At 32.9% G+C, this 27613-nt stretch overlaps 4 protein-coding genes across 4 annotated transcripts; 1 reads left to right on the top strand and 3 right to left on the bottom strand.

Annotated features, from left to right (window-relative positions):
• Positions 1-4846: 4846 nt before the first annotated feature.
• Positions 4847-7463, bottom strand: LOC111003998 (WD repeat-containing protein 61). The gene is made up of 7 exons (XM_022274796.2): positions 7298-7463; positions 7139-7227; positions 6911-7059; positions 6482-6717; positions 5835-6022; positions 5307-5475; positions 4847-5002 (listed from the first exon to the last, which is right to left on the bottom strand). The coding sequence occupies exons 1-7, from the start codon at positions 7313-7315 to the stop codon at positions 4901-4903; spliced, it is 951 nt and encodes a 316-aa protein (XP_022130488.2). The 5' UTR covers positions 7316-7463; the 3' UTR covers positions 4847-4900.
• A 434-nt stretch (positions 7464-7897) lies between these two features.
• On the bottom strand, positions 7898-9916 carry LOC111003983 (WD repeat-containing protein 61). Its single transcript, XM_022274777.2, has 7 exons — positions 9761-9916; positions 9566-9678; positions 9188-9354; positions 8782-9017; positions 8493-8680; positions 8117-8288; positions 7898-8038 (listed from the first exon to the last, which is right to left on the bottom strand). Exons 1-7 carry the CDS (start codon positions 9776-9778, stop codon positions 7949-7951), a joined length of 984 nt encoding a protein of 327 aa, XP_022130469.2. The 5' UTR covers positions 9779-9916; the 3' UTR covers positions 7898-7948.
• A 1151-nt stretch (positions 9917-11067) lies between these two features.
• LOC111003994 (pre-mRNA-splicing factor RBM22) lies at positions 11068-13834 on the top strand. The gene is made up of 7 exons (XM_022274789.2): positions 11068-11351; positions 11423-11476; positions 11587-12080; positions 12481-12654; positions 12791-12933; positions 13036-13148; positions 13298-13834. Exons 1-7 carry the CDS (start codon positions 11298-11300, stop codon positions 13586-13588), a joined length of 1323 nt encoding a protein of 440 aa, XP_022130481.1. The 5' UTR covers positions 11068-11297; the 3' UTR covers positions 13589-13834.
• Positions 13835-18196: 4362 nt separating this feature from the next.
• LOC111003978 (secretory carrier-associated membrane protein 1) lies at positions 18197-25391 on the bottom strand. Its single transcript, XM_022274770.2, has 8 exons — positions 25196-25391; positions 25020-25121; positions 24465-24596; positions 23097-23301; positions 22063-22327; positions 21666-21783; positions 20617-20778; positions 18197-19810 (listed from the first exon to the last, which is right to left on the bottom strand). Exons 1-7 carry the CDS (start codon positions 25250-25252, stop codon positions 20620-20622), a joined length of 1038 nt encoding a protein of 345 aa, XP_022130462.2. The 5' UTR covers positions 25253-25391; the 3' UTR covers positions 18197-19810; positions 20617-20619.
• Positions 25392-27613: the final 2222 nt, after the last annotated feature.

Here is a 27613-nt window from a genome sequence, read left to right as displayed (position 1 = left end):
CCTTTATACATATACATGTGCAGACATGTATATGTATAAAGGGCATGTGTATGTATGTATGTATACGTATATGTGATACGTGTGCATTAGGTCTCGAGAAATAAGTATAGTCCTCTTACAGGTTTTCAATAGTCACTTAATTAAAATGTGTAACTTACCTAAGGTTAAGCCACTTCCTTCGTAGAAAAACTGCTCCCTGACTGCAAAGTTTTAAAATAGGTATGAACAAAGTACCTAGATATAATTCAAATTCAAATTTGCATTCTTTATGTTGATGATTTACACTTTAATTATATTCATATACATTTATATTCTTACAAGATAATTTATTAAGTTGGTATATTATATATCAAGTAGATCATCAGCTATTTGCTTGCTTTCTAAGACATAGTGATTAACATTTGAGTCCAAAAGGGTTTCTTCAGAATCTATAAAAAGTTTAAGTCTGAGTTGGTATTTGTGGTTACTAAAATTTCTTCGAAATAGATAGATAGTGTGTAGTTGACACACTACTTGTGTGGACAATCTTCCATATTTTTCGAAATAGAAAGTTACATATGTGTTATTCCCGTAGTTTTGCCGTGATTGAGTAATAAACACACGTAGAGAGATCTTTCAGCAACAAAAGATACAAGAGACAAATATTTTACGGATGAAATTTTTTCTCAAAAATTACATTTTATTTTCAAGAGGTTGTTTAAAATCCGTTTCGTTATGTTATTTCCTCTTAAAAGTGTACCCGGTTTCACTTTTGTCTGCATTAAGTCTCAAGAAACAAATATAGTGCCTCTAACGCATTAAAAATAGTCGCATAGTTAAGATGTGTAACTCACCAACATCAAATCCACTTCCTTCCTCGAAAAAGAGCTCGCTGTCTGCAAAGATTAAAACAGGTATAAACATATTTTAAAAGTGTACCAGGTTTCACTTCAAATTTCGTGTGCATTAAGTCTCAAGAAACAAGTATAGTGCCTCTTACGAATTGAAAATAGTCGCTTAATAACGATATGTAACTCACCCAGGTCTAATCCACTTCCTTCGTTGAAAAACAGCTCCCTTTCTACAAAGTTTTAAACAGGTATAAACAAAATATATATCATTATAAGCAATTAAATGATGGCTTTTTTTATGTGTGCAAAGGTCACATGTTCGTTGAAGAAAAATAATTTAAACTGAAATCTAAAATATTATATAAAAAGGTACGCCTTGATAGGTGAGACATGACAAATAGATATATTAAATAGATGATGAGCTCTGCTTGCTGTCTAAGACATAGTGATAATATACTCACCGTCAAATAAGCCACTGCCTTCAATGAGTAGGGTATCATTTGAGTTCAAATGGCTTTCTTCAGAATCTATAAAAAGTTTAAGTCTGAGTTGGTATTTATTGTTAGCAAAATTTCTTCGACGTGTGACGTTCAAGTAGTGTGTACACTACCTAATAGTGTGGCCATTCTTGCATTTTTTTCAGACTTGGATAGTTCGTGCCGTGTGACCAAATGCATTCTGCACGTAAGTCCACGGTATATTATTTAAAAGTGTATTGCTAAGAGGTTTCACAACATGATCCAAGACTGTATCTTGATACACTTTGGCTGAAGATTTCACTCCTATTCACAAAATGTAGGTTTGTTACTCTTTGATAAGAGACGCTCCACCAAACCATCACTGACGCAGGATGATGACCACGTTGTACCTTTCCGGCCACTTGAGCACCTTCTTTAGAGCTGTGAGCGTATACGCTAGGATTTACTTATTACCTATAGTGTTCTTCAATCGCGAAATTTTCATCGTTAAAGAGTATATTTCTGTGCTTTTCACCTGCGCGACAGAAGGCCTTTTGATCGATCCACTCTCTTTTATTGTAAAGATAAATTAAGGACATTCTTTGTATATCGACGATAACCACCAAGCTTGTCTTGTTAATACGCGACAGAGTCCTAGCGGGAATCTTCATTTGTCGCTATAAGGGTTTTTTCTGTCTGTAACAGCTTTTGTAGTTCTATCAGCACGCCGCGCCGACCTTTTCTGACGGAGTGTTGTTATATCTGTTAATAGTACGATATAAGTACGAACATACAGCTGATACCAAGCTTTAGAAGTGTTTGGAATATGACCAACGGCTCCATAGCCACTATGTGCAAGGCGATCGTCGCAATACTACTGTCTTTAACACCCAATTCCATTTTGTAATTTGAAAATGAACACGAAAAAGTATGTGATATGACACAAAATCGAAAGAAGTTTTTAAAGTATACGTATTCCAAATTCCAAATAATTAAAGAGTTGAAAAAAAGAAAAACTTTTATGCTACAGTAGTTATGGCCAGACTAGTTAGAGATAAATATTTTACAGATTTTTTTTAAATCAAAAAATACGTTTTTCTCAAGAGGTTGTTGGTTACTAGTAATTCCTATAGTTATAAATGAATGAATTCGTTGCCTTCTTTCCCTTTAAAAGTGTAGACAGTGTCATTTCATATTACGACTGCATAAGGTCGCAAGATATAAGTATATAAAGTGCCTTTTACTGATAAAGAATAGTCAGTTAATTAAGATGTGTAACTCACCAACATCAAATTTACTTCCTTCTCTGAAAAACAGCTCCCTGTCTGCAAAGTTTAAAGACAGATATAGACTAAATAAATATCAATCAATATTAGTCACTAACATATGGCCTATTCTTATGTGTGCAATGGCCACATGTTCGTTGATAGAAAAAGAGAATACTAGCATGATTAGCCAATCGTCTATATATGCCTTGACAGTTGATTAACGTAGCTTACGTTTAATAAGGGCTCGAGAAGAATCCTTATATACTTAATGTCGTTTTGCCGTGATTGAGTATGTAATAAACACACATAGAGAGGGCTTTCAGCAACCATAGATTGCAACTATAGACAAATATTTTTAAAAACATTTTTTTGTAGACATAAGATTTTTTATAATAATAATAATTAATAAATCTATTCGGGTTCGCTCTCTTATGACATTAAAACAATTGTTTTAATTTTGTCAAGAGGTTTTTCGTTAATAGTAACTAGTCCTTTAAATATAAATGTTTAGTAAGGCGAATGTTGTGAACGATGGTTAACGTAGTAACAGACAGGTCCTCAGTTTGATTCGCGGCGAAACAATAATTATTTCGGGCTAGAAGGCAGTGAAAATAAAATTCACCGTATAATCAACATGAAGTAAAAAATAATAAGACACGTATAATTTACCTAGGCTGTGGTGACCCAGGCATATTTTTTGCGCATGAATCTGAAATTAATATTACCTTCCTTAACAATGAAATTAGTACCTATTTAGTAAAACATATGAAAATTAAAACTGAAAATATGATAGATACTTTAAATCTAATCAACTTACACTTCAGGGAGACCTATATAAACTAATTTGAAATTAAATTAAGAGAAAACACTAACCGTCACATGTTTTGTAAGGATTTTCTTTTCTATTCTAAAAAGTTCAACAAATATCTTTCTACGTATATAGCACAAATAAACAAACTAACATATCTTAAAATCGCAAAAGGTTTCGTCGTCCATAATACGGATCTACCTACCTACTTCTTAAACTTCCTAACGTAGAAATAACTTAAAAGAATATCAATAAGACTTACATGACATACAAGTATCGCTATTTGCAGTGCGTTGATAAAAAAAAGTTTCATTTTCGAAAATTAAGCAAATTTTAAACGTATTATAACGTATCTACCTGCAATGAACTTAATATTGGATTACTGAATCGCTTTGGATCGCCTGCACTTATATTTCTGCCAATTTGCATATCTAAATAATTTCAAATGAATGCAAAAACTAATCATTTATCGAAATTAAATTTGCATTACTTTATCAAATGTAATTTATGAAAAAACAACAAAAACAGCGTACCTAAATTGTCATGAAATTAAGGTTATTAAAAGGTACTTATATTAGCGATTTCGACGATCCTTAGAATTATGTGATCTTTACACAGGCTCATCTTCTTCGTAGTCCTCATAAATGTCCTAAGCAATTTGAATAGTGTTAGCGTCAAGCAATAAGATTTAGCGCTAAGTGCTTGTGCTAAGTTGTATGTCAAAAATATGATAAATATATCACTTGAGCCATATTAAAATTGATGACCTATTTACGTAGACATATAAGAAAAGCAATCCTACCATACATTGTTCATAAGGTTTAATCGATATTAAATATAAGCGAAAATTAAATATTACGTTACCATAACGAAAATAAAAATAATCGTTAGTTTTACTGTAGCGCAAGAATACCTAAAGCTAGAAAGACACTATTAGGTATAAGATAACCTCGTGTGAGATATTAAATCCGTATAACACCGTGGCAATCCGCTTATAGCCAAAAATTAATCAAGGACCGGGTTTTGGGGTGCTTTGTACACAAACGAGATCGATACAGACTTCACGAATTCCATTTCACAAGTAAAAGTACAAAGATTTCGGTATTTTTAGTTAAATGTAAATTCTTTGATGTGCGTTGGAGTAGTTACTACGTTTACGAAAGTTTTTTTTTAAATTTATTTAAAAAATATGGCATATGGCATATCTAGCGAAAAGTAAGTCTAGAACAAAAGTTATAGACATCTCGCATGATGTTGAAATATAAACCCTTTCGCCCGTAGTTGCCTGGACATATAGCAAGACGCTGAGACAAGAAATGGCCTTTAAAACAACGATATGGGAAGGACCAAGGAACAAAAGACCGTCCCTAGGAAAGTAAGATTGAAGATAAAGAAATGATAGTAGGAAACGAAAGGATAAAGAAAGCCATGGATGTAAATAAATAAAACGAATTTAAGAGGTAAAAATAAAAATCTACAAGATATTTGGTTCAAATAATATTTATTAAGTAACTAATGCTATCATTCAATTCTCTGTTAATTAGTCTTTAATTTCGGGCACTCGTAAATATTGATAGATTTGTCCTTGGATACTGAAACAACATTTTCGCTCGACGCATTAAACTGTACGCCCCACACCTAAAAATAAAATGAATAACATACAGTCAAATATGTATAAAAAAGTCGAATATTATCTCATTGTCAAATGAGTTATAAGGAGGTGGTGTTACATCGATTCTCTGAAAATATTTTTTTTCGTCTCAAATGACGATAGGCTTCATCGTTCTTCTTGAAGGGTTTTCAAAATAGCAAAAAACTCCTTAGCTCTATATTTCATTCATTGCTACAAATGTTCATTGCATTGTAAGAAATGAAATACTAATTAAAATTTCTTTATATTTTACGTCGTAAATGTGATTAAAGAAAGTAAATGATGACTTACTATATTACTATGATCTTGAAATGTTTTTAAGACCTTCAGACCAGAAGTTGACGCAATGACCACCTCTCCATCACCAGTTCCCGCCGCTATGCAAGCGCCGTCAGGTGAAAAGCCTACATGTAAAACCCAGGTCTTCAGCTCTAAAGTGGCTTGAAGATCACCACTAGCGCTGGAATTTAATAGTCGGTTAACGGTCAGGTGGCAAATAAAATCCTATTTATTTATCGTCGGTGGTCAGCAACGAATTTGCGAGCCTATAAATATCTCTATAAAAAAAACAACGCTATATTGCGAGCTTTGTTTACCACAACTTAAAATGTTAGGTCTTCACATATGAAATTGGCGTTTTATCGTACTGGCAACTATCGCCTCAAATATCTGCTGTTTGGTTAACAATTTCAAAATCAATTTTTTACAAAAATGTTACCATTCCTATTTTAATAATTATAACTGGCTTATATTAGTTTCATGCAAAGTCAGGCACAGAACACTAATTATCCATTAATTTTATTTAGTTATTAAACTCACACATTAAACATCTTAACAAATCCATCGTTAGATGCAGTAACAACTAGTTTACTGTTTGGTGAAAATTCAATACATCTGACATCTTTTGTGTGTGCTTCTACTGTGTGAATTAATTTACCTTGAGTTTCATCAAAGATACAAACATTTCCATCAACACTACCGCTAGCTATAAACTTGCCATCTTTACTCTGAAAAAATTAATCAGCTTAGTTAAAATAATATATATTTTTCTACATCTGCGTGATATAAGCTGAAAGTTTAGTCATCCAATCACTTTGATTACTAACTTGAAAAAGGATATTTACATTAAGTTGATTAAAGAGCAAAGCCATTAGGGATAAATAATATCTCAGCTGCAGCCATTAAATTTCTCACAGCCCAAGTAACGTCATAACCAAGAGCTGAATCCAAAAATATCCAGAGGTTAAAAAATTAAAAAATATTCAACATCACTTCAAATACACTTCTACACTTTTACGAATATATAAATATGTATATATATATAATACAAATCTTCACTTTTTATATCAGTATAGATCATGATTTTTATTAACATTGGTACATGTTATTAAAAAAATTTGCCTACTCAATAGCCTGTGCCACAGCTTGATTATTAGTTACTTATATTATTTGTAATTTTACCTTACCCATGACACACATAAAACAAATTTTGCTCTAGTATCAAGAACTTTTAAAGCATTTTTCGTCACCACATCATAGATAATAAGTTTTCCAGTATGAGTACCTGACACTATCTTAGTGCCATCAGGTGAAAATGTCACCTTCCATGTGTCTATGGAACCAGTTTCAATCTCATGAACTTTGATTCCAGTTGATAACTCCCAAATTATTAGAATTGAGTCTAGAGAGGTTGTTGCCAATGCTTAAAATAGAAATATATGTTTTTCAAGAATTCATTATTTAATTACTTAATCATTTTTTACACATAAACAGGATTATCACAGGAAACATGTTTCACAATTTTTAAGCCTGTCTGTAAAAAAATTCAAACATCCAAAATAATTGGCGGTAATACAAATAAGTCTATAAATATTAGTAAAAATAATAAAACTTACTATATCCATCTGGGCTTATGGCAACTGACACAATAGCCATACTATGTCCCTTGAGTACATGCAATAATTCCAGCTTATTATTCTTTATTTCCCACACTTTTGCAATGCCGTCTAGTCCAGCTGTTACTATATAATCTTTTACTTTTTCACTAAACGTAGCAAATTATAAATCATTATTTAAACAGCAACTATACAAATTTTAAATAATATTTTATAGATGTTACATACTTAGTGTCACCAGTTGGTACAATTTTCGTCCAAGCACAACAGTAAATAGGATCTTCATGTGCATTCTCCTTTTTACAACGAAGAGAATACTAAAATAAATTATAAGTAATATAGGAAAGTTAATAACGGAGTACGGAAAGCGTATAATAAACATTTTACCACTTTAGCCGCAGGCATACTTTACTTTGCAAATATTTGATTATGCCGAATGTTTATACTTATTACTTCGGACCTAGTAGTAATTATTAGAATTCAGATTTCAGATAAGTTTTTAGTTTGAAATTTAATCATAATTCAAATGATTAGCACAGATTACGATTAGTAATATTGTGAGTTATGACTTACAATAAATTTAACTTACCTTTGGCAGACTGACATGATTGACGTATCACGAATACAGATAGAGACGAAAAACGCGGAATGATTTGCATCTAGCTTGTTGTGTGCCACAGCCCACAACTAGTTGTTTGTTGTAGCTCAATATTTCTGAACGAAATCATAAAAGGTAATTTAAAAAATATATGTGCTTTAGGTTCAACTTCAGACAAGGTGGTTCTAGGTGGTTGGTGGTGGTGGAAGGCTATACAATAATAAGAAATGGAAATTAATATACACGACATAGCATTCATCACCAATTTTATAGGATTTAATATGTTGAAGGGTGAATTATTATTACAATTTGTATAGTAAATTGAAACAAATTGTATAACACATCTAATCAATGCAACATTCATTATTTATAAAATGAAACAAAGCATCTATGTAGTTATAAATTATAATTTATAAAATAATTATTAAAACTATTGATAACTATAATGGACAGTCATAAATATTTATGCTTTTATCTTCTGAAACGGAAACGATTTTATTGCTCTCTGCATTAAATCTTACTCCCCAGACCTGTAAAAATAAAGAAAACATAAGTTTGCTAATCTTAAATGATGTAAGTATGTATATGTATTTATTATCAAAGATGACCTGATCAACATGTTCTTTGAATACATGTTGGCACTGCATAGTATCTAAATCCCAAACTCGTACAGTTCTATCAGAACTGCCAGACACAAATCTTTTACCGTCTGGTGAAAAAGCAACAGATAGCACCCATGAGGCATGGCCTGACAAAGTCCCTGCTAAGTTGGCATGTACTCTAAAAACCACAAAAAGAAATGATTATTGTAACATTTGTATAAAAATAAAAATAAAGACTCCTTTCAACACTTTCAACAACAATCATTCTTCTTTTCATTCTTAAACATTAATATCTTATTGTGATGATAAATATATTAGAAAAGGCAATGTTGTTTTCAGAAACTGATCTGTAATAAATAGTTATTCAAAAGTTTTGCCTTACGCGTCATAGAGTTTCATATGTCCATCATCAGATGCAGTTAATAGCAGTTGAGAATCAGGTGAGAAGCACAAACTTCTTATGGGCTTTGCATGTCCTTCTAATGTATGAACTAATTTACCCTGTGCTACATCAAATATTTTTACAATTCCATCTAAAGCACCACTTGCAATGTATTTACCATCAGGACTCTTTAAAAATATTACATATTATGTTTAAAAAATACCATAATTAGTAATATAAATACTTTTTTAAATTTTACACTATAAATTTCAATAAGTATTATACTCACATATGCAACACTCAATGTAAATTTACCCCTAGTATCTAATGTCTGTTCTAATTTACCAGTTTCAACTGAAAATATTAGAATTTTTCCAGCATTGCTTCCTGATACAACATTCTTTCCATCAGGAGAAAAATCTAAAGTCCATACATCTGTTACTCCAGTCTCCATAGTTTTTAATTTCTCACCAGTTTCAATATCCCATAATATCAAAGATGCATCTTGAGAACTACTAGCAAGGGCTAAAAATTATATACATAAGTTCTAAGTAAAGAATGTCACTAGCAATTTCAGTAAAAATGCATACGCAATTTGAAGTGCATGTCTGTTATACATTAATTTAATATGTAGTATAACATTTAAAAAATATATAAAATCCTTATCCTAATCCAATTCTGGTGGTAAAACTTACTTTTGCCATCAGGGCTTACAGCTACTGATATTACACCTAAAGAATGACCATCAAGTTGATGCTTTACTTCTAGTTTTCCATCAATTAGCTGCCAAATCTTTACCATATCATCCAGGCCTCCAGTTATAATATAGCTTTTTGGCTCCTCTTGTTCTGGATTGGAATCCCTGTAAAACAACTTAATTTCAGGAAATAAAATACAATTTATATAATATGTATGTATGCTTAAAATTGTGTGGTTTTTAATATTATACTACTAAATAAAATTGACTATCACTTATATAAAGTCCAGATGAAGGGACATACATAGTACAGATATAAAAGCGGTTTTCGTTAATTATTATTAAGAAGTTATGGTAATAGGTTATGTATACATACTGCGAATGTCCATTATTTTCCTCGTCCATTTTCTTTTCTGGTTTAATATTACTCCATCCACAACACCATATTGAATCGTCGTGAGCATTTTCTTTTTTTAATTGTACATAATACTAAAATAAAATAATAATAATTAGGATTCGTTGCCGGCTTTTTGTTTTATGCAAAATATGTATCTGACTGAATATGACTTACTAGGGTCGTAATGGACATGTTAGTTTAAAATTAAGGTATTAATATTTATATTGAAGTCAGTCAACAAAACGAAATACAATGTTTTGTTGAATATTTGGATCAGAATAACTCACAGAATCTTTACGGTTTTATCAACTTCAATTTAAAAATGAAAATTGACTTTGACATGACTATAATTACCGTAAATAGAGTATAGAACCATAGTCCGTCTACGATAATTACAGTTTCATAGACTTCTATGACAAATCAGTAATGAACTAGGGATTTATTTTTAAAAGCCCCTTAAGTTCACAATTCACACTTCGCAGTAGTTTTCTTCCGTGCTAGCCAGTGATGCCATCTCCTTACGTTAGATTAAATATCGATTTAAAACCCCTTAATGTATTGTTGTTCATTTATTCCGTTTTACAGGTTTTGAATAAGAAATATAAAAACATTTATGGGATGTTCTATATTTTTATAAATCACAACCCATTTTTATCTTTGTAAATTGATATATTTCTTCACAAACAACGGTAATTTATATTCTTATAGAAACGCTCATAGGAAAAAATACATGCTCCTGATCTTAAAAGTCTCTTCTGAGTGACGTCTGTTTTCTTCTTTTCTAAGTGTCCTGTACTTATGTTGCCACATACATCAAAATCGTAAAGAAAATACTACACCATATAGTATGTACATTTTTAGTGCGTATCTACGATACGCTACACATTCAAGTAGTATAAAATAGACTTATGGGATGTTCTATATTTTTATAAATCACAACCCATTTTTATCTTTGTTAAATTGATATATTTCTTCACAAACAACGGTAATTAATTTATATTCTTATAGAAAGGCTCATAGGAAAAATACATGCTCACTCATCTTAAAAGTCTGTTCTGAGTGACGTCTGTTTTCTTCTTTTCTAAGTGTCCTGTATTTATATTGCCACATACATCAAAATCGTATAGAAAATACTACACCATATAGTATGTACATTTTAGTGCGTATCTACGATACGCTACAGACTGATTATAGCTTTTTGATATAATCATACTTTTTGTTTGTTAGTTGGGTTGCGTCTAATAAATAAATTGTATAAAATCTAGCGTTTTTTTTTTAACTTTCTCAGAAAAGTACCCCTTAATATATTCCCGAATAAAGTGCGCTACCTAAAAAGCCTAAAATTGTTGTACCTTATAATATACATTTTATCTATATAAGGTACAACAATTTTATTCACTCGTAAGATTTTTAAGATTTCTCTAGTCTGAGAGTTGCCCTGATGAGTTAACCTGTGGTCATCCGTCATGAAGTGCTTGTGAGTTGTGATGAGTGATGTGTAAAGTGTAAACTGTGGTGTTTCTCCGTTCTCGTTTGTGGTTATTGTGAGTTCTGATGTGACTGTCATTAAAAATTATTTGATTAAATTCGGAATAACTTAAAAAAGATAATATAAAGTTCATAATGCTTCATTACGATTTATCGATAATTAATTAAATTTTAAACCACCGAAGCTTCTGTTTAAGTAACGGTTTCAATATAACCTAGCAACATGGCTATGTCAAAATCTACAAATACTTACAATCGACAAAATTGGGAAGATTCCGTAAGTAAAAACGAATATGTTAAGTATGAAATGTATCCTGAGTCAATTTTAATTCAATTTAAATTTTTTAGGACTTTCCTATTTTATGTCAGACATGTCTTGGAGACAATCCTTATATTCGTATGGTAAGTTGTCGATATACGTTTCATTATTGATTTATATGGTAAAGAAAATAAACATAAGAAATTGATGAAATTTTATTTACATTTCTTATAATATTTCTCATTTATTACAGACAAAAGAGAAATATGGAAAAGAATGTAAAATTTGTATAAGACCATTTACTGTCTTTCGTTGGTGTCCAGGTGCTAGAATGCGTTTTAAAAAAACAGAGATATGTCAAACATGCTCTAAACTTAAGAATGTTTGTCAAACATGTCTCCTAGATTTAGAATATGGATTACCTATTCAAGTTCGAGATGCTGCCTTAAAAATACAGGATGATCTACCTCGGAATGAAGTAAATAAGGAGTATTACATACAGAACTTAGATAGCGAAATGGCTAAGTTTGATCCAACTCAACCAAGCAATTCAGCTCTAAAAAGTAAAGGGTCTTCAGACTTACTTTTACGCCTAGCAAGAACCGCACCATATTATAAAAGGAATAGACCACATGTGTGTTCATTTTGGGTAAAGGGTGAATGCCGCAGAGGTGAGGAATGTCCTTATAGACATGAAAAGCCAACTGATCCTGATGATCCATTAGCTGATCAAAATATTAAGGACAGGTATAGTAATCATTACTGCTAACCATATAAATTCCTTTTCATTAGTAAAATAAACTTTATTAAGGATAAAGTATGGTAAAGAAAGAAATTTTATCCTATAACATTTGAACTTCTTGTCTTCCTCTGGTTTAGTGGATTTCTTATGACGATAATAAGCTTAACATTAGCAATAAGTATATTAAGTAAAGTGATGTTGATTTACCAAAATATTAAAACATTTAGTTAATTACATAATTTAATCTACATAAATGATAAAATAATTAATTGAAAGTTGAAATTTTAAAGCAAGATTTACACTGTATAATTTGAATATACTTTTATACGCCCTGACAGGATAGTAACAAGATTTTACTTGTACATATTTTCGTTTAAATCACACTTAAATACTTTTTAAAATTAGATACTATGGTGTAAACGATCCTGTGGCTGAGAAGCTTATGCGGCGTGCAGCAGCAATGCCTGCATTGCCACCACCAGAAGACAGGACAGTGACAACTCTGTACATAGGAAATTTACCTGAGAATATTACAGAAGATGAACTGAGAGGACATTTCTATCAATATGGTGAAATAAGGTTTGTTGATTTTGGGACTTGGGGATTGTAATATACATTACATAACATACATACTGTAAAATTTTATCATACTTAATATTACTGTGAATTTCTACAAAATTAAAATACTGCTATATTTAAAATACTCTCATTCCAGGCAATTGACCTTAGTTCCAAGGGCACAATGTGCCTTTGTGCAGTATACAACAAGGAGTGCAGCTGAGCATGCTGCAGATAAGACATTCAATAGATTGGTGATAGGAGGCAAGAGACTCACTATAAAATGGGGCAAATCTCAAGGTGAGGGAGAGGCTGAGTTAAAATTAATTTACATTTGGTCTACACATTTTTGTACTATTTATAAATACTGTAATTAACATTAACATTATTTCCTATTAATAGGCCGTCAAGGAAATAATGATAAGAGTGAAATGGCGCCCCCACTAGAACCTGTTCCTGGTTTGCCTGGGACTCTACCTCCGCCACCAGCTTATTTACATCCCTTCCCACCTCAGGTAAGAATTCTTCATAGGACTAACTCAATCTGAGTCTTTAATCATAGGAATTTATTAAAAATAATATAGTACAAAAAACGGTTCAACACAAAGCTAAGCTTGCAAAAGGTACCAATGGTTAAAAAGTAACTTGTAAACCTACTTTCCAGATGCCACCACCAAACCGTCCCAATGACTTCTTCAACCTGCACCACTTTGGTGGGCCTTGGGGTGGTTGGGGTGGACCTCCACTTCCCCCAGGTCCACCTGGCATGCCTCCTGGGCCCCCAGGTATGCCACCTGGAATGCCGCCTGGTCCACCTGGCATGCCGCCGGGACCGCCTGGAATGCCACCAGGTCCTCCTGGCCCACCGCCAGGCCCACCCCTGGCTTTGCATTATCCCAGTCAAGATCCAGCGCGTTTAGGTGCCCATGCGCACGCATCTGCCCCACAAACTTAATTTGTACTACATGTAATATAATAAAATATGACTAGGTATAAGTCTTAATTTTTTTTAATTGAGTAGATGATGGATGTTTTGAAATTTCACAATGGAAGTATCAAAATACTAAATCTAACATGTTGGTTTGCATAAGTTACATTTGTCTGAACATTATGTAGTGAGGTTTTTCCTTTACGAACAAGTATGCATTTTAGTACAGTGTATTTTATAAGGTATAGAAATATATAACTTTTCAAAAATGTCTCAATTTTTTTTACTTTGCTTGTTTTTATAGATGAATCAGTATAGAGATGTAGATTTCAGAGCTATTGGTTTGGTAGTTCCAAATTATTTATAACTAGCGACCCGCCCTGGCTTCGCACGGGTGCAATGCTGATACTAAATACACTACAGAAAATCTGTGAACGTTGTATATAAAAATGTGGGTTATCCATAAGAGATAGACATATACCATCACGGACTTTTCTGTAGACCTTTTCAATGTGTACAATACTTACTGCATTATTTTGATAAAACTCGTAGGGTTCAGCCTGCGTTTGCAATGTAAGCGGAAAAAATCTAATTATTTACGACATCACATTAGATACCTCAAAAATAACAGTACTTCTCCACTATTTAATGGATGTTATTATACATATAAACCTTCCTCTTGAATCACTCTATCTATTAAAAAAAAATCCAAATCCGTTGCGTAGTTTCAAAGATTTAAGCATACAAAGGGACAGAGAAAGCGACTTTGTTTTATACTATTTAGTGATTTAACAGATGTGTATGTCTATTCTCAGTGGCTGCTAGACTTCGAAAAAGCTGCATGTCAACTTGCCTGTTTCTGTTCATTAATTTTTATAATAATAGAACAAATTGGCAAATGTTTCGTGAACTCGTCGAGGACGCCCTACTTCTGCGGATTTCACTAAAGAATGAGGAGGAAATAGATGAGGCAGTCTTGGCATTTACGAAGGTGGTGCAGGATGCATGCTGGAGGAGTTCTGAGGAAGTGGGTCGGAAAAACACCAGACAGCTCTCTGTACCCCACGAAATTCAGGGCATGATCCTAGAGAAGAGAAGATTACGTAGAGTGTGGCACAATAGTCGTCATCCCGCTGACAAAACAGCACTAAACATCTACGCTAAACACCTTAAACAGGCTATAAAAGATAATCTAGATGCTACTATTGAGGAAAACCTGAAGTCGTTAACAGCTACAAAAGACACCGACTACTCTCTCTGGAAGGCATGCAAAAATCTAAATCAACCAACAAACCCTAAACCACCTATACGTCTAGATAGAAGCAAGTGGGCTAGATCTAAACTAGAAAAAGCAAATGCTTTTGCTGACCATCTAGCTAAAGTATTTGTACCAAACGAAGCCACTCCAGGGTCGGATGAAGCAGAAATAGATGATATTCTCCAGCAGGATTTCCAATTGGATTTGCCCTTGAAGACTATAACACCAAGGGAGGTACAAAGAACTATACAACAAATGGAGAATAGAAAGGCACCAGGTTTCGACCTCATTGACAAAAAGGTTCTTTCCGAATTGCCTCGTAAGGCTATAACCTACTTGACAACCCTTTTCAACCGGATTATAAGTGTTGGATACTTTCCAGCGCTATGGAAGGTTTCTCAAGTGATTATGGTCCATAAGCCCGGGAAATCGCCACATGAAGTCTCATCTTACCGACCTATAAGTCTTCTCCCGATTGTCTCTAAAGTACTAGAAAAGATATTACTACGACGACTCTTGCAAGCTATGAATGAAAATTCTGTAACTCCAGATCACCAATTCGGGTTTAGAGCACAACATGGCACCATTGAACAAACTCACAGGGTGTGTAAATTCATAAGCAATAGCCTCGAGCTAAAAGAGTACTGCTCCTCAGCTTTTCTGGACGTTCATCAGGCATTCGATCGGGTATGGCACAAGGGGCTCTTATGCAAGATCAAGTCACTTCTGCCTCATAGTTACTATGGAATCCTAGAGTCTTATATCACCGATAGAATATTCCAAGTGAAAGAGATGGATTGTACATCAGGCTTTCATGATATACTTGCAGGGGTACCTCAGGGCTCTGTACTTGGTCCAGTGCTGTACACCATATATACCTCAGATCTACCATGTACCCCTGGCGTCATTATTGCAACCTATGCAGACGATACCGCAATCCTGGCTTCGAGTAAACAACCGGAAGAAGCCACGTTAAAGCTCCAGCGAAGCCTAAATGAAATAAGCAACTGGTTCGATAAATGGAGAATCGGGGTAAACACGGGCAAGTCAGTGCAGGTGACATTCGCTCTGGGAAGAAGGACATGCCCGCCTGTCAACCTAGGAGGAAGGGAGCTGCCTCAAAGTGATACAGTCAAATATCTTGGACTGCACCTGGACCGTAGGTTGACATGGCAAAGGCATATCGAGGCAAAACGGCTTGAAATAAACTTGAAATACAAGAGGCTGCACTGGTTATTGGGTAGAAACTCGAAATTGTCCATCGACAACAAACTCCTTATTTACAATTCTGTTATAAAACCCGTGTGGACCTACGGAATACAATTGTGGGGAGCAACATGCGACTCTAATAAAACTAAAATTCAAAGAACACAAAATTACATCCTTAAACAAATAAGCAACTCGCCGTGGTTTATTAAAAACGCTGAAGTACATGAACACCTGGGCATACCTACAGTTAAAGCAGAAATAAAATTGTACGCCCAGAAGTACAAGACTAGGCTGGAAAACCATCCTAACCACCTAGCTGTTCAACTCACCCTACCCGAGTGTATAAGCCGTCTCAAAAGACGAAGAACCCTTGAGCTCGGCAACATTGTCTGAGCTAATATTATTATGGTAGATATTCCTATTGAGGAATGTCTCCACCCGTCAGTCTTCCTACAACTCATCTGCTCATAGTCAGAAGACTGATTGCACGATGCGCTCTAGAAAAAAAAAAAAAAAATTTTTATAAAAAATCCTCAAGTTTTAATGCATGCATGAAATAAGTAGTGATGCATGTCCGAACATTAAGAAAAAAATACTAAAGCTAATGCTGGTTAGGAAAATAGTAACAAGTATTTAGTAATAAGATGTTATTCATTCATTTTCTTTTCAATTAAATGAAACTGTTTTTTTACTGGGGCTAGACAGATATTTAATATGCGTTTCATTGACTATAGTCAATCGGATGAACTGTGACATGTCCATTTTTGGATTTCCTTCACCGAACAAGCTATTATTGCGAACATGAAAATACCCATTAGCATAAAATCAGAGTTCAAATGTGCAACTTCAGTTGCAGCTGTTGGGTATTGATTGCCTCTTAATCTTTTATTACAAATTTACGCACAGTTCTTTTTAAGGTCTTTCAAAAAATGCTACGATAATTATTAAAAAAAGATAAAAGACAGTAAGTAAATATTCCTGTTCTATAATGCTGATAATGTCGACAAGTGGTCTTATTTACATTTTCCTAGATTCATTCAAATAAAAAAAAGGGTTCTCACAAATCAGCAGGTTTTTGTTTTTATCAACTTCAACTCATCACCTTATTCAATTAACGACATTAAATATGTCACAAGTAGTATTTATTTATTATTCCACCTTTGCATCAGGTTTTATTTTATGCAAGTAATAACAAATAGTATATTTTATAAAGCGGACCAAAAGTAGTATTTTGGTAAAGTTAATTTATTGAATTTTTGAGTAATTTTATCGAATCTTCTTAGCCCTGTCTTCAATAGATTGTTTTGCCATCACCCCTCTCGGCATACTGCAGGTAGCGTGGTGAACTCGACGCATGGACGCCACTATAAGCAATTTAAGTGAGCATGATAACTTCAACTGTGTTGTTGGTCAGATAAATAGATATAATTGATACCACATGAATCACGGATTGCACCTGACATCAGAAAGTGAAGTAGACGCAGTAGTTGACGATCGCCTCTGAGTTTGGAAAAGCTCCCAAGAGATCAGGCCACTTTACCTATTCTCCAACCATTTTTTAGGCTTCGGCAAGCAGAGCTTTCTTTATTTATTACATACAATGGAAATAATAACTAGTTTTATGCAGTCTTGCGACGCAATATTTTTGCCTTTACCACGTATGAGTATTATAGGTATGAAAAGTAGTATTCTTTAAAATAATTAATGTTTCGGGATAGTTCTCGTGGAATTAAGCGACAGATCGCTGGAATGGCTTGCTTCTGTTCCACAAATGTCGATTTAATATCAGCTCCAATACCCTATAAAAGAACATCATAAGACAAAATACTATGAAAACACCTAAAATTTACAAGCTTTTTATAAAAACTTGCTTTACTGCATAAATCACGTCTATACTTACCAAATGGTATATTATGATAGTGAATATTCACTATCATAATAAAATTAACGTCTAATATCTTGACGGCTACACAAAATGTTTTTTCAACAAAAAGGATGTATTTTATTATATTAAATTGCTAATAATACTAATAAATAACTTAGGTAGGTATGCTGCTGCCCCCGTAGGGAAAGAAATTTTTATATTCCATCGCATAGTTAAAATATTCGTACTGAACGAAACAACAAACAACGAAGTGGCCTAATGAATAAATAATAATAAAACAACATTTTCAGAAATTATATTTATTATTAATCATAAGTTTATAACATGACTTAATCGTTAAAAAACAGTTAAACAAGATAAAACTACGCCTTCACTTACCATTATCTGGGTAAGGACGGTCTGATAATAATTTACAATAAACTAGGCTCAGATATATCTTACAGTGTCAAATTGCTTTACATTTTAATCAAAAATATAATAGGGCTATTACAAGTGTCTGAATAGATTAGCTATCTGTGTAGGTCAGGCATTTTATACTCTGTGACTTTTCAAAATGCCGCCAAACTCTTGTAAATAAGCCTATAGATAAAATCCAGTATGCTTAAAATTTATTGAAAAATGTTCTTCGATTATGGGAACCATTAGTCGAGTGACTAGGTACATTTTATATTATTATATTCTTAAATATTGTGTAGATAAGTCTTGTGCATAATCTAATAACACACGGCAAGATACACACAAAGTTAAGTAACCATTCAAACGCACATATACTACTTTGTCGTTCTACAGCTAGCTAATGTTCGATTTTTTAATCAGACATTACAAGGGTAGACAATAGATTTGGCCGCATAGACTTCAAATATAGAAATAACAATCTTGTCCTTTTTATACAATAAGAGGCACATGGGCAGAAGGATCCTCCGATTTGAAGTTTAAGAAGAATAATTTGACCCCAAATCGAAAACAGAAATACTTCGGTTCCATAGTAGTGGCTCAAGCAAAACGGTGCGTTAATTATAGGGACAAAATATCGTAGTAGCAGTAAGTGTATTAAAATATATAATCTGTATGTATTGGTTCTAAATGCCTGCATTCCAAAATGTTTCTCAAATTATAACTTTTGATCATTACATTTTGGACAATAGAAAAATTGATTTGACATATTCTGTGGAAATTAGTTCGATTTGAGATACATTCTGAAATATGTCATTTATTAGCTAGCTGTGAAACGTGTCCTATAAAAGTTTTAATGAATTAATGTTCTCGAAGGGTCGATAAGCAATATATATACACTGGCCCAAGTGGAATGTTAATTTTGAATAATGAAAAACTAAATTCGAATCTAGTTAAATAATATATTTAGATATTAATACTATAATAATATTTATGCCTCAGAAATGCAGGAATATTTGGGAGTTCTTAAATATTTAAAGCGTCCGTAAGCTCATGTGTTTTAAAATAAATATAGCGGTAAGTAAATCCAGATTTCTGCGCAATAACATATTAAATACTTTTAATATTATTAAATAATCGGAATATTAAATATTGGCAACATATTTCGATAATTTAAATAATTTTGATTAAATTAAATTGAACAAGCGTGCTTAATGTTTTCCTAAATATAATAAAAGGCTTGTCATACATGTATTTATTACTAACACTTAGATTTAAACGATAGGATGTCTCAAGATAGATCTTGAACCTAGGCTTGATCCGTGTTCTGAATATATGGGCCTCTGCGTGTACTGAAGGCCTAAAAAAAATGTTCACGCCTAGATGACACGAATTTCTACTTTGACACTGGCCACATAATCTCAATACATACACAAACTGAAACATGTTTAAAATTTACAATTTCATAATTACATTATTACTCGCCGTGGTCCTTGTCAAAAATCTGAAAAAAAAAAAAACAATTGAACAGGCTCTGAGTGTTGAAACTTTTTCTGATATACTAATTTAAAATATAAAGAAACAAATGCACATCTCTCTTCTCCAAAAACATTGATTGTACGAATTCAAATTAGAAATCATTTGGCTTTATAATATACTAGCTGCCCCCGCGAATTTCGTTTCACAAAATAAATTTAATTTATACTTTAGCCTCAATAACACGTGGTTTTCATGATATTGAATTGTAGCTTATATGTATGACACGTTTGTCGGTTTACCATAGCAGTGCCATCTATTAATTACTAACTCAATCCAGTCGAAAAGTATCGACATCTGTTAAGAATCTTTTAGAGTTAACATATAATTGTGACTGTCAATAATTATAGACAAATAATTTGAAAAATAAAATAAAATAAAATATCTAAGCTATCTTATATCTTAAGTTGGACCAGACTGCTCACGGTGTGCCAATTAAATTTTATATCGGTTAAGTAGTTTAGGAGTCCATCGCGGACAAACATCGTGACAGCAGATTTATATATATATAATGTATATCCGAAGACTCATAGTGTGGCATTGGTTTTTTAATCCTTCAAGTCGATTTAGTGGTTTTTTACCAATTTTAAAAATATGTATTCAAACTTTTAAATTAAATCACACTAGCGACAGAAATATAGAGAGCGGGATATTTAAATTTTATGGACGACTGCAGGAATTTAATTTCCCTTTGATAACTTTCCTTAACTGGTATTTATTTTCATAGATCATTAAAAATACGATTTTTTAATCAAAACAATATAAAATACTTACCCGTTAATATCTGTTAGCATTAGCGTTAATCTGAGCGTTGACGGCGGCGGCGGCAGCGTTCGAAGCAGCGGTTTGCACGTGTTGGTTGCGTAGAATTTCTGTCGTGAATTCTGCTTGGGCCTTTGCTAACGACGCTCCCGTTGAGCGATATATACGGTGGACCTGTGGATTATTTATAATACTTAAAACATATATACATGTAATATAGTATGATTTAATATGTGTATCGACGATTTTTTATCGCACTTTTTTCGCTCAACGCTTTTTCTCCTTCCGAGGCCCATTCATCTTTAACCACTTCATTCAAAATAAAATTATCACTAACATTTCAAAAATCACTTTACATACTTTCACTAAAAATTTTAAAAAAATATCTTGCTAAGCTGTCCTATACTGATACAGAAAACATTCTTATCGTACAAAAATAGTATTGGTATAAATTTGTTAAGTAAAATTAATTAATTAAGTAACGTTTAGATGTAAAAGGAAGAGACTGGCTGCCCACAACACAGGGAATCCTAGTGTGGGGGCCAGTGCACTCTACTTTATAGAAACATTAATGTATTTTGTGTCTTATAAAGTTATTTCTTTCTTTCTTTCTTTTTATAGAACAGGAGGCGAACAGACAGCAAGTTCACTCGGTGTCAAATGGACCATGGATAATTCTAGAAAGCTCTTCACACTATATCAGATAATTATACCCGAGGCATCAATACAATTGTCTACGCGGAAGCTGATTATTAAAACACCTTAGTTTTTTTTTGTTTTCGTTGGTACGCCGCATGCTCGACCCGCTTTCTTTTAACTTTACATTTAACGTTTGAATTGACTGTTCTGATTCTGTGAATTGTTATAATAATTCGTTTTAAAGAAGAAGGAATCCAGCTACGAGAGGAAGCCACAAGGTTGAAGATCTAGATATTGTGCAACGTACAAAAACAATCACGCGTTGTAATTACAACATATATATATAACATACGATATGTGAAACTTTTCGCCAATTGACAGCGATGAAGAAAATCATTATGGTATAGAACATGCAAACTTACTTTAGTCATGAGCAAAATATCAGCTACGACGCAGGTAACGAAACCAATAGTGACAATGAGAGTGACGATTCCCACGCCCACATTCTCACTAAATGATTCGAGGCTTATGATCAGTCCACTGAAATATTTATTTTATCATTAAAACATTGTCCCTCAACATAATAATAAAAACAGAGGAGAATAAAGATTGTAGGGTTGGCTTCAACATTTTTTCCTAAAAGGCAAGTGATCAGGCTTCTGTTTTTTTTTTGTAGTTTTTCCCTATTGTTGTTTCCCTTATTGGTGTTGTCTGGAAGAGACCGCTTATAAGCGATAAGGCCGCCAGTTGCATCCCTTATAATATTTATGCAATGTTTCAATAAGTTTAACGAAGTGTAAATAAGTAAAAATTACTCACCATGAGCCTCCGTTCTTAATTCCAATGGATTGTACCAAAGTGATTATTATTTGAAAAAGGAATATAAAGAAGAACACCATAAAATTAAAAGAGGAGTCACTTCTGAAAGCTTTGTATATCGGTCTGTACCAACATATAAAGCTAAATGGTGTTAGAAGAATGAAGTACAGAATTGATAAGCCAAAGACAGTTATTCCGGTGGTCATTCCGGCAATCATCATGGCCATTCCGCCAACAATGTTTAAGGCCAGTACGAGGGAATGAACTGCAATGAAACAAAAATTATGACTGATATTATCGAACCACGAAATTAATATTAACAGAAAAACACACCAAGTATTTTATGAGTAACATGGATAAATCTAGTTATGCAAATAATAGGAATAACTATTCAATCAAGTTTTTTCTATATTTCTGTGGTCATAGATTAGACAATGATAAGTACATTTTTGCTCAGTATGACTTATTAATATATCAAGTTATTTAAATTTTAATAATACTTATTATGCAAAGAACTCAGTTTTGTATCGCCCTGCCCGGACATACAACGACCACTATTTGGGCCTTGACTTGTTTAGGTTATCGCGGAATGTGGTTAAAAAGTGTATTAAGAATATCTATAGCGCAAAATCACCTACATCATGAGCACACCCCACATACACACCATCACGTACATACCCACACTTTTACACCATCTCACAACACAACCAATTTAGGCTTAGGAAAAAAAATTGAATTACAATTAGTTAAATTTATTAAATACTTTTTGTTTGTTTGTTCCCTTTTGTAAATCTTTTTCTAGTAAAATGTATCATGTATGTATTCCATCTTTGGCTATATTTTCAGTGTATTTTTTTGTAATTATATATTATTTTTTTTAAGCTGTAAGATTACTAAATAAATAAATAAATAGTGCCTTCAATATTCCATAACAATTTAATTGATTGTCCTGTAAATTGAAATAATGAAATTGCATTTAGCATAATTTGACCACAGATTTATATTTTCATCAAATTTAATAATCAAAAACTTACACATCCACAAGTGATATAGATGCCTCACAATCCTTTGAAATTCTAGCGGGATATCCACATTTATGTCTTGATAGAAGCAGGGTTGTACTGGACAGAAAGATGGCAATGGAGGCCAGTTATTTCTTCTGCCTGCCGAGCCAGCACGTAATTCCGCTTCACGTCTTGCTAGTTCTTCTGCTTTTCTCTCTAACTCTTCTTGTCTTCTCTGAAATTTTTTATAAAGAATTTTGGTTCTGGTATTATTGTTACAAGTATTGTAGCGATAAATAATTTCACCAAACTGGCTACTATGAGATAATACATACATAAATATTTATTTTAACCGGTATAAGCAAAGCAATATGGACAATCTACCATAACCGTAAAAGCAGGACATACTGCCACAATATTGCTTAAAATAAGTGTCCATCAAAAAATCTGAACAATGAAGACAGAGCAAGAGATGGGCAGACAATATAAAGAGAATAGGAGGCACAATTCGGACAAGACAAGCTAACATTAGACAAGAATGGAAGCAGCTGGAAAAGGACTATGTATTACAAGACATGATGACTACCAAAACTGGCTCATATCATATATTAGATTAAGCTATGTTATGTAACTTAAATGAGGGTTTTTATACTGATATAAAATAAATAAATAAATATATTATACTGGGTCTCAGAAATAAATGCTTAGTAATAATAATAAAGTGTCCATTATAATATGTACTAGCAAAAATGACAACATTGCAATTAATTATAACATTATATTAATAATGAAACAGTCTTGTCAATAGTGATTATGATAAAATATAGGAATGATGAATCATTAAAATGTGCATTACCTTCAATTCCTTGTGTTGTGCAAGAATATAAGAATTAAATCAGTAATCTAATAAAAGCATGCTATATATTTTTTATGCTAAATTTAGGGTGAGGTTTATGTGCGCTTTTTATTTATATAGGACTGTTTGACAAATTAATATTTTGAAATTGACTACGTTTTTTTTAAATTTGAAAAGAATTATACTTCTACTGTGCAAATCTGCTAGGTGCTATTGTAAAGCAATTTTATATTATATTTTTAATTAATTAGATTATATTTCACACCAATACTATGGTTATAACTTAATAATTTATTGAAATCAGTCATTATTATTCTATCTATAATGATAATGTACAGCTAACTATGTTTTTGTTGAAGTCTATGAATTGAGGAGGGCTATATTATAACATCATAAAACAACAAAAATTAACAATAACAATTTAAAAATAAGAATCAATTTATTAGAAAATTATTGATACTTAGAATATGACAATATTTAATATAAACAGAGTTGGGTTTAACTATTAGATGTCATAATGAACATGATTGCCATTTGCTTACCTGAAAGTCAGCCGTTGTAAAGTTTGAAGGTGGAGCTTGAGTTTGATTTGCTGGCCCAGGTCTAGTATATTGCCCAGTTGCAGGTGGTGAAACTGCTTGCATGATAGCAGGCTGAGTTGGTTGTTGTAGAGGCTAAAAAATGTGTATTATTACACAAATAACCCTATATCACATTGTATAAATAAAATTAATAAAATATTTAATATACTTGATCTAAATGGCAATATATCACAAATTTGGTAAAGTATGGCTGTATTATACTATATATTTAAGCATTGTAAAAATTAAAGGGTATTCTTAAATTTCCAATAAAATTCTGATTGCTACAATTTACAAAAAAAAAACAATTAAATGCTTTAAATATACCTAAACGCTTTACACGCATCAAATTATAATATTATGCCATATTATAATAACATCACTCAGACTCTACGAATAAATAATACTTTCTCGCAAATAACTTTCATATTTTTTACATCACACATCGATGAGCATGAGACTGATTAAATCAGTGTATCAACCCACGAATTTAATAAAAAACTGGAATCTATTTACCGTAGATTGATTTGCATTTTGTTGGCCATCAAATGGGTTATAGTCGTCAAGCCCTTGAGTGACAGCACTGGTATTCCTAGCAACTTGCTGCACTGCAGGGTCCTAAAATAATAAATGTATGATAAATACAAAATAGATAGCGATAATTCCTATAATTTTATGTCTTGATTACTCACAGCAAAAGGATTGTCAATGGCGGGATCACTAAACGGGTTGTCCTCGAAGTTAGACATATTGTTTAATTTATTTACGCCAGTTTATTTATTTATCAATACGCACCACAAAAGAAATACTTTAATCTTAAAAGAAACAGTTTATTTTTAGAAAAATCTGCGACAAATACAATGAAGTCGCTGTAAAAATGACAGTTGGTGATTTTTTTTTTTTTTTTTTTTTTTTTTTTCCCTTTCTTGGCCTGCACGGTTTGTGCGTCAGCCATGTACAAAAGTTAGGAAGTGCATTATTAGGTTTATTGGATAGGAAATTAGTACGGAATTTGGAAAAGGATCAGATAAATTTTATTATAAGTACGTATATACATAAAACATAGGTTATAATTTTATATTGTTATGAAAAATGAAACTAGCTAAAATTTTATATACATCAATATTTATATTAGATAAAAGGACAGAAATAGAAGTAGGAAAAGGAATATTTATGGATAAAAGCGAGGATATAAAAGCGGAACGGTCATGTCTATTGCAGGCAAAAAATATATGGTTAAAATCCCCAACGTCATTGCCACACTCACATGTGTCGTCAGGCAAAAGGTTAAGCCTTGCCAAATGCAAGGGTATGCATGCATGGCCCAGCCTCATACGTATAAGGGTCGAAGTAATATCTTTACCAAGCGTCAAAGTAGAAAACCATGGTTTAGGAGGTATATCCCCCTGAATCATGTTGTAATACCGTCCTTTCGTCTGACTTGAAGAACGCCAAATGTTTATCCAAGAATTTATTAACTGGGATTTAGGAAGGAGAGTTAAATCACAAGAAAAATTTTTGTATGGAACCAGGTCTCCGTCATTGACCGCAGCTTTGGCAAGCCTATCAGCCTTGGTATTGCCAAAGATACCTGAGTGACCCGGAATCCAAGCAAAAGATACAGTGTACTTTTTGATGAAGCATTGATATAATAAATCGCGACATGCAATAATTACTGGGTGATTATTTATATTACGGCTAAAAGGAAATCTTTTCAACGCTTGGAGGACACTTTTAGCGTCAGTTAAAATTATTGACTTTTTAAGCTTCATTATTAAAATGTACTCCAGAGACCTCAGCAGACCAAAGCATTCTCCAGTAAATACTGAAGTCTCTGGAGGTAATTTTATTTTCTGTACAATGTCAAACTGTTGATGGAAAACGCCAATTCCCACACACTCCTCGGGACCGGGTTTGGAAGCATCACAAAAAATTAAATGGTAATGTTTCCATTGGCTGTCACTGTCAATAATATCAGTAAATTTGGCATTTGCAGAAAGATCTTGTTTACTTATACCGAAGTCAAACAAAATAGTAGGATCTAATGTTAATGCATCATAGTTAACACAAAATATAGGAAGGAATTGTGATCTGTGTGTTGGAGCTTGAAGAGCTAAGTATTTTTGGAGACTAATAATAAGGCATGGCGGCGATTTATGAGCCCAGTACGGGTAATTCAAACATTCCAACAGAGACCGTAACTTAGAATAAAGAGGATGATTATATACTTGTAATGCCCTAAACAGGAACCTGTCAGAAAGAAATTGTCGTCTGAGGTGCAGGGGAGCTTCAGAGCATTCGACCTGCAAAGCGTTAATAGGGCTCGATCTCATAGCCCCAGTAATTATTCTCAGAGCCTTAGACTGGATAATGTTTAACTTATGGAGAGCTACTGCATTACAGGGTTCAAGTATAAATGTTCCATAGTCTAAAATACTCCTTATTAGTGCATTATATAGAAGCTTTAAAGAGAAAGGGTGGGCTCCCCACCAAACTCCAGAGAGACAACGCAGTATATTTAGGATCTTCTCACATTTGGCACTTATATATTTGCAATGAGAGCTTCCTGTAAGTTTCGAGTCTAAAATTACCCCAAGAAATGTTGCTTCACTTTTAACAGGAACTCTAATATTATTATAAAATACAGTTACTGATGGAGGAAGTCTCATACGTGAAAATAAGACTATTATACTTTTATGAACTGAAAGGCTTAGAGAGTTATTGTCCAGCCAGACTTTTAGCAACTGAAGGGAATATGTCATAGTATCAGATATGTTGTCAATAGAATTACCTGAGATATATAAGAGTAAATCATCTGCATATTGGAGTGAGTTAACTTTACCCTTAAGGGAGGCTTCCAGATCATGAGAATATATATTGTAAAGTAAGGGACTCAAAACTGATCCCTGTGGTAAACCTTTCCAGGCAATACGGGATTGGTAGGAATCTTCTGACATTACTATAAGCATTCTACCAGAGAGAAGATTTATTATGAAACTTATAAAAATTTGTGGGATATTCATATTAATCATTTTTTGTTTCAGAATTATAAGGTTGACATTATCATAGGCTGCAGACACATCTAAGAATGCTGCTATCACAGGCTTGTT

The sequence above is a fragment of the Pieris rapae genome, chromosome 5, assembly GCF_905147795.1.
Source record: "Pieris rapae chromosome 5, ilPieRapa1.1, whole genome shotgun sequence".
Classification (NCBI taxonomy): domain Eukaryota; kingdom Metazoa; phylum Arthropoda; class Insecta; order Lepidoptera; family Pieridae; genus Pieris; species Pieris rapae.
Note: the sequence above shows the minus strand (reverse complement) of the source record. Positions and strands in the feature narration are given on the sequence as shown.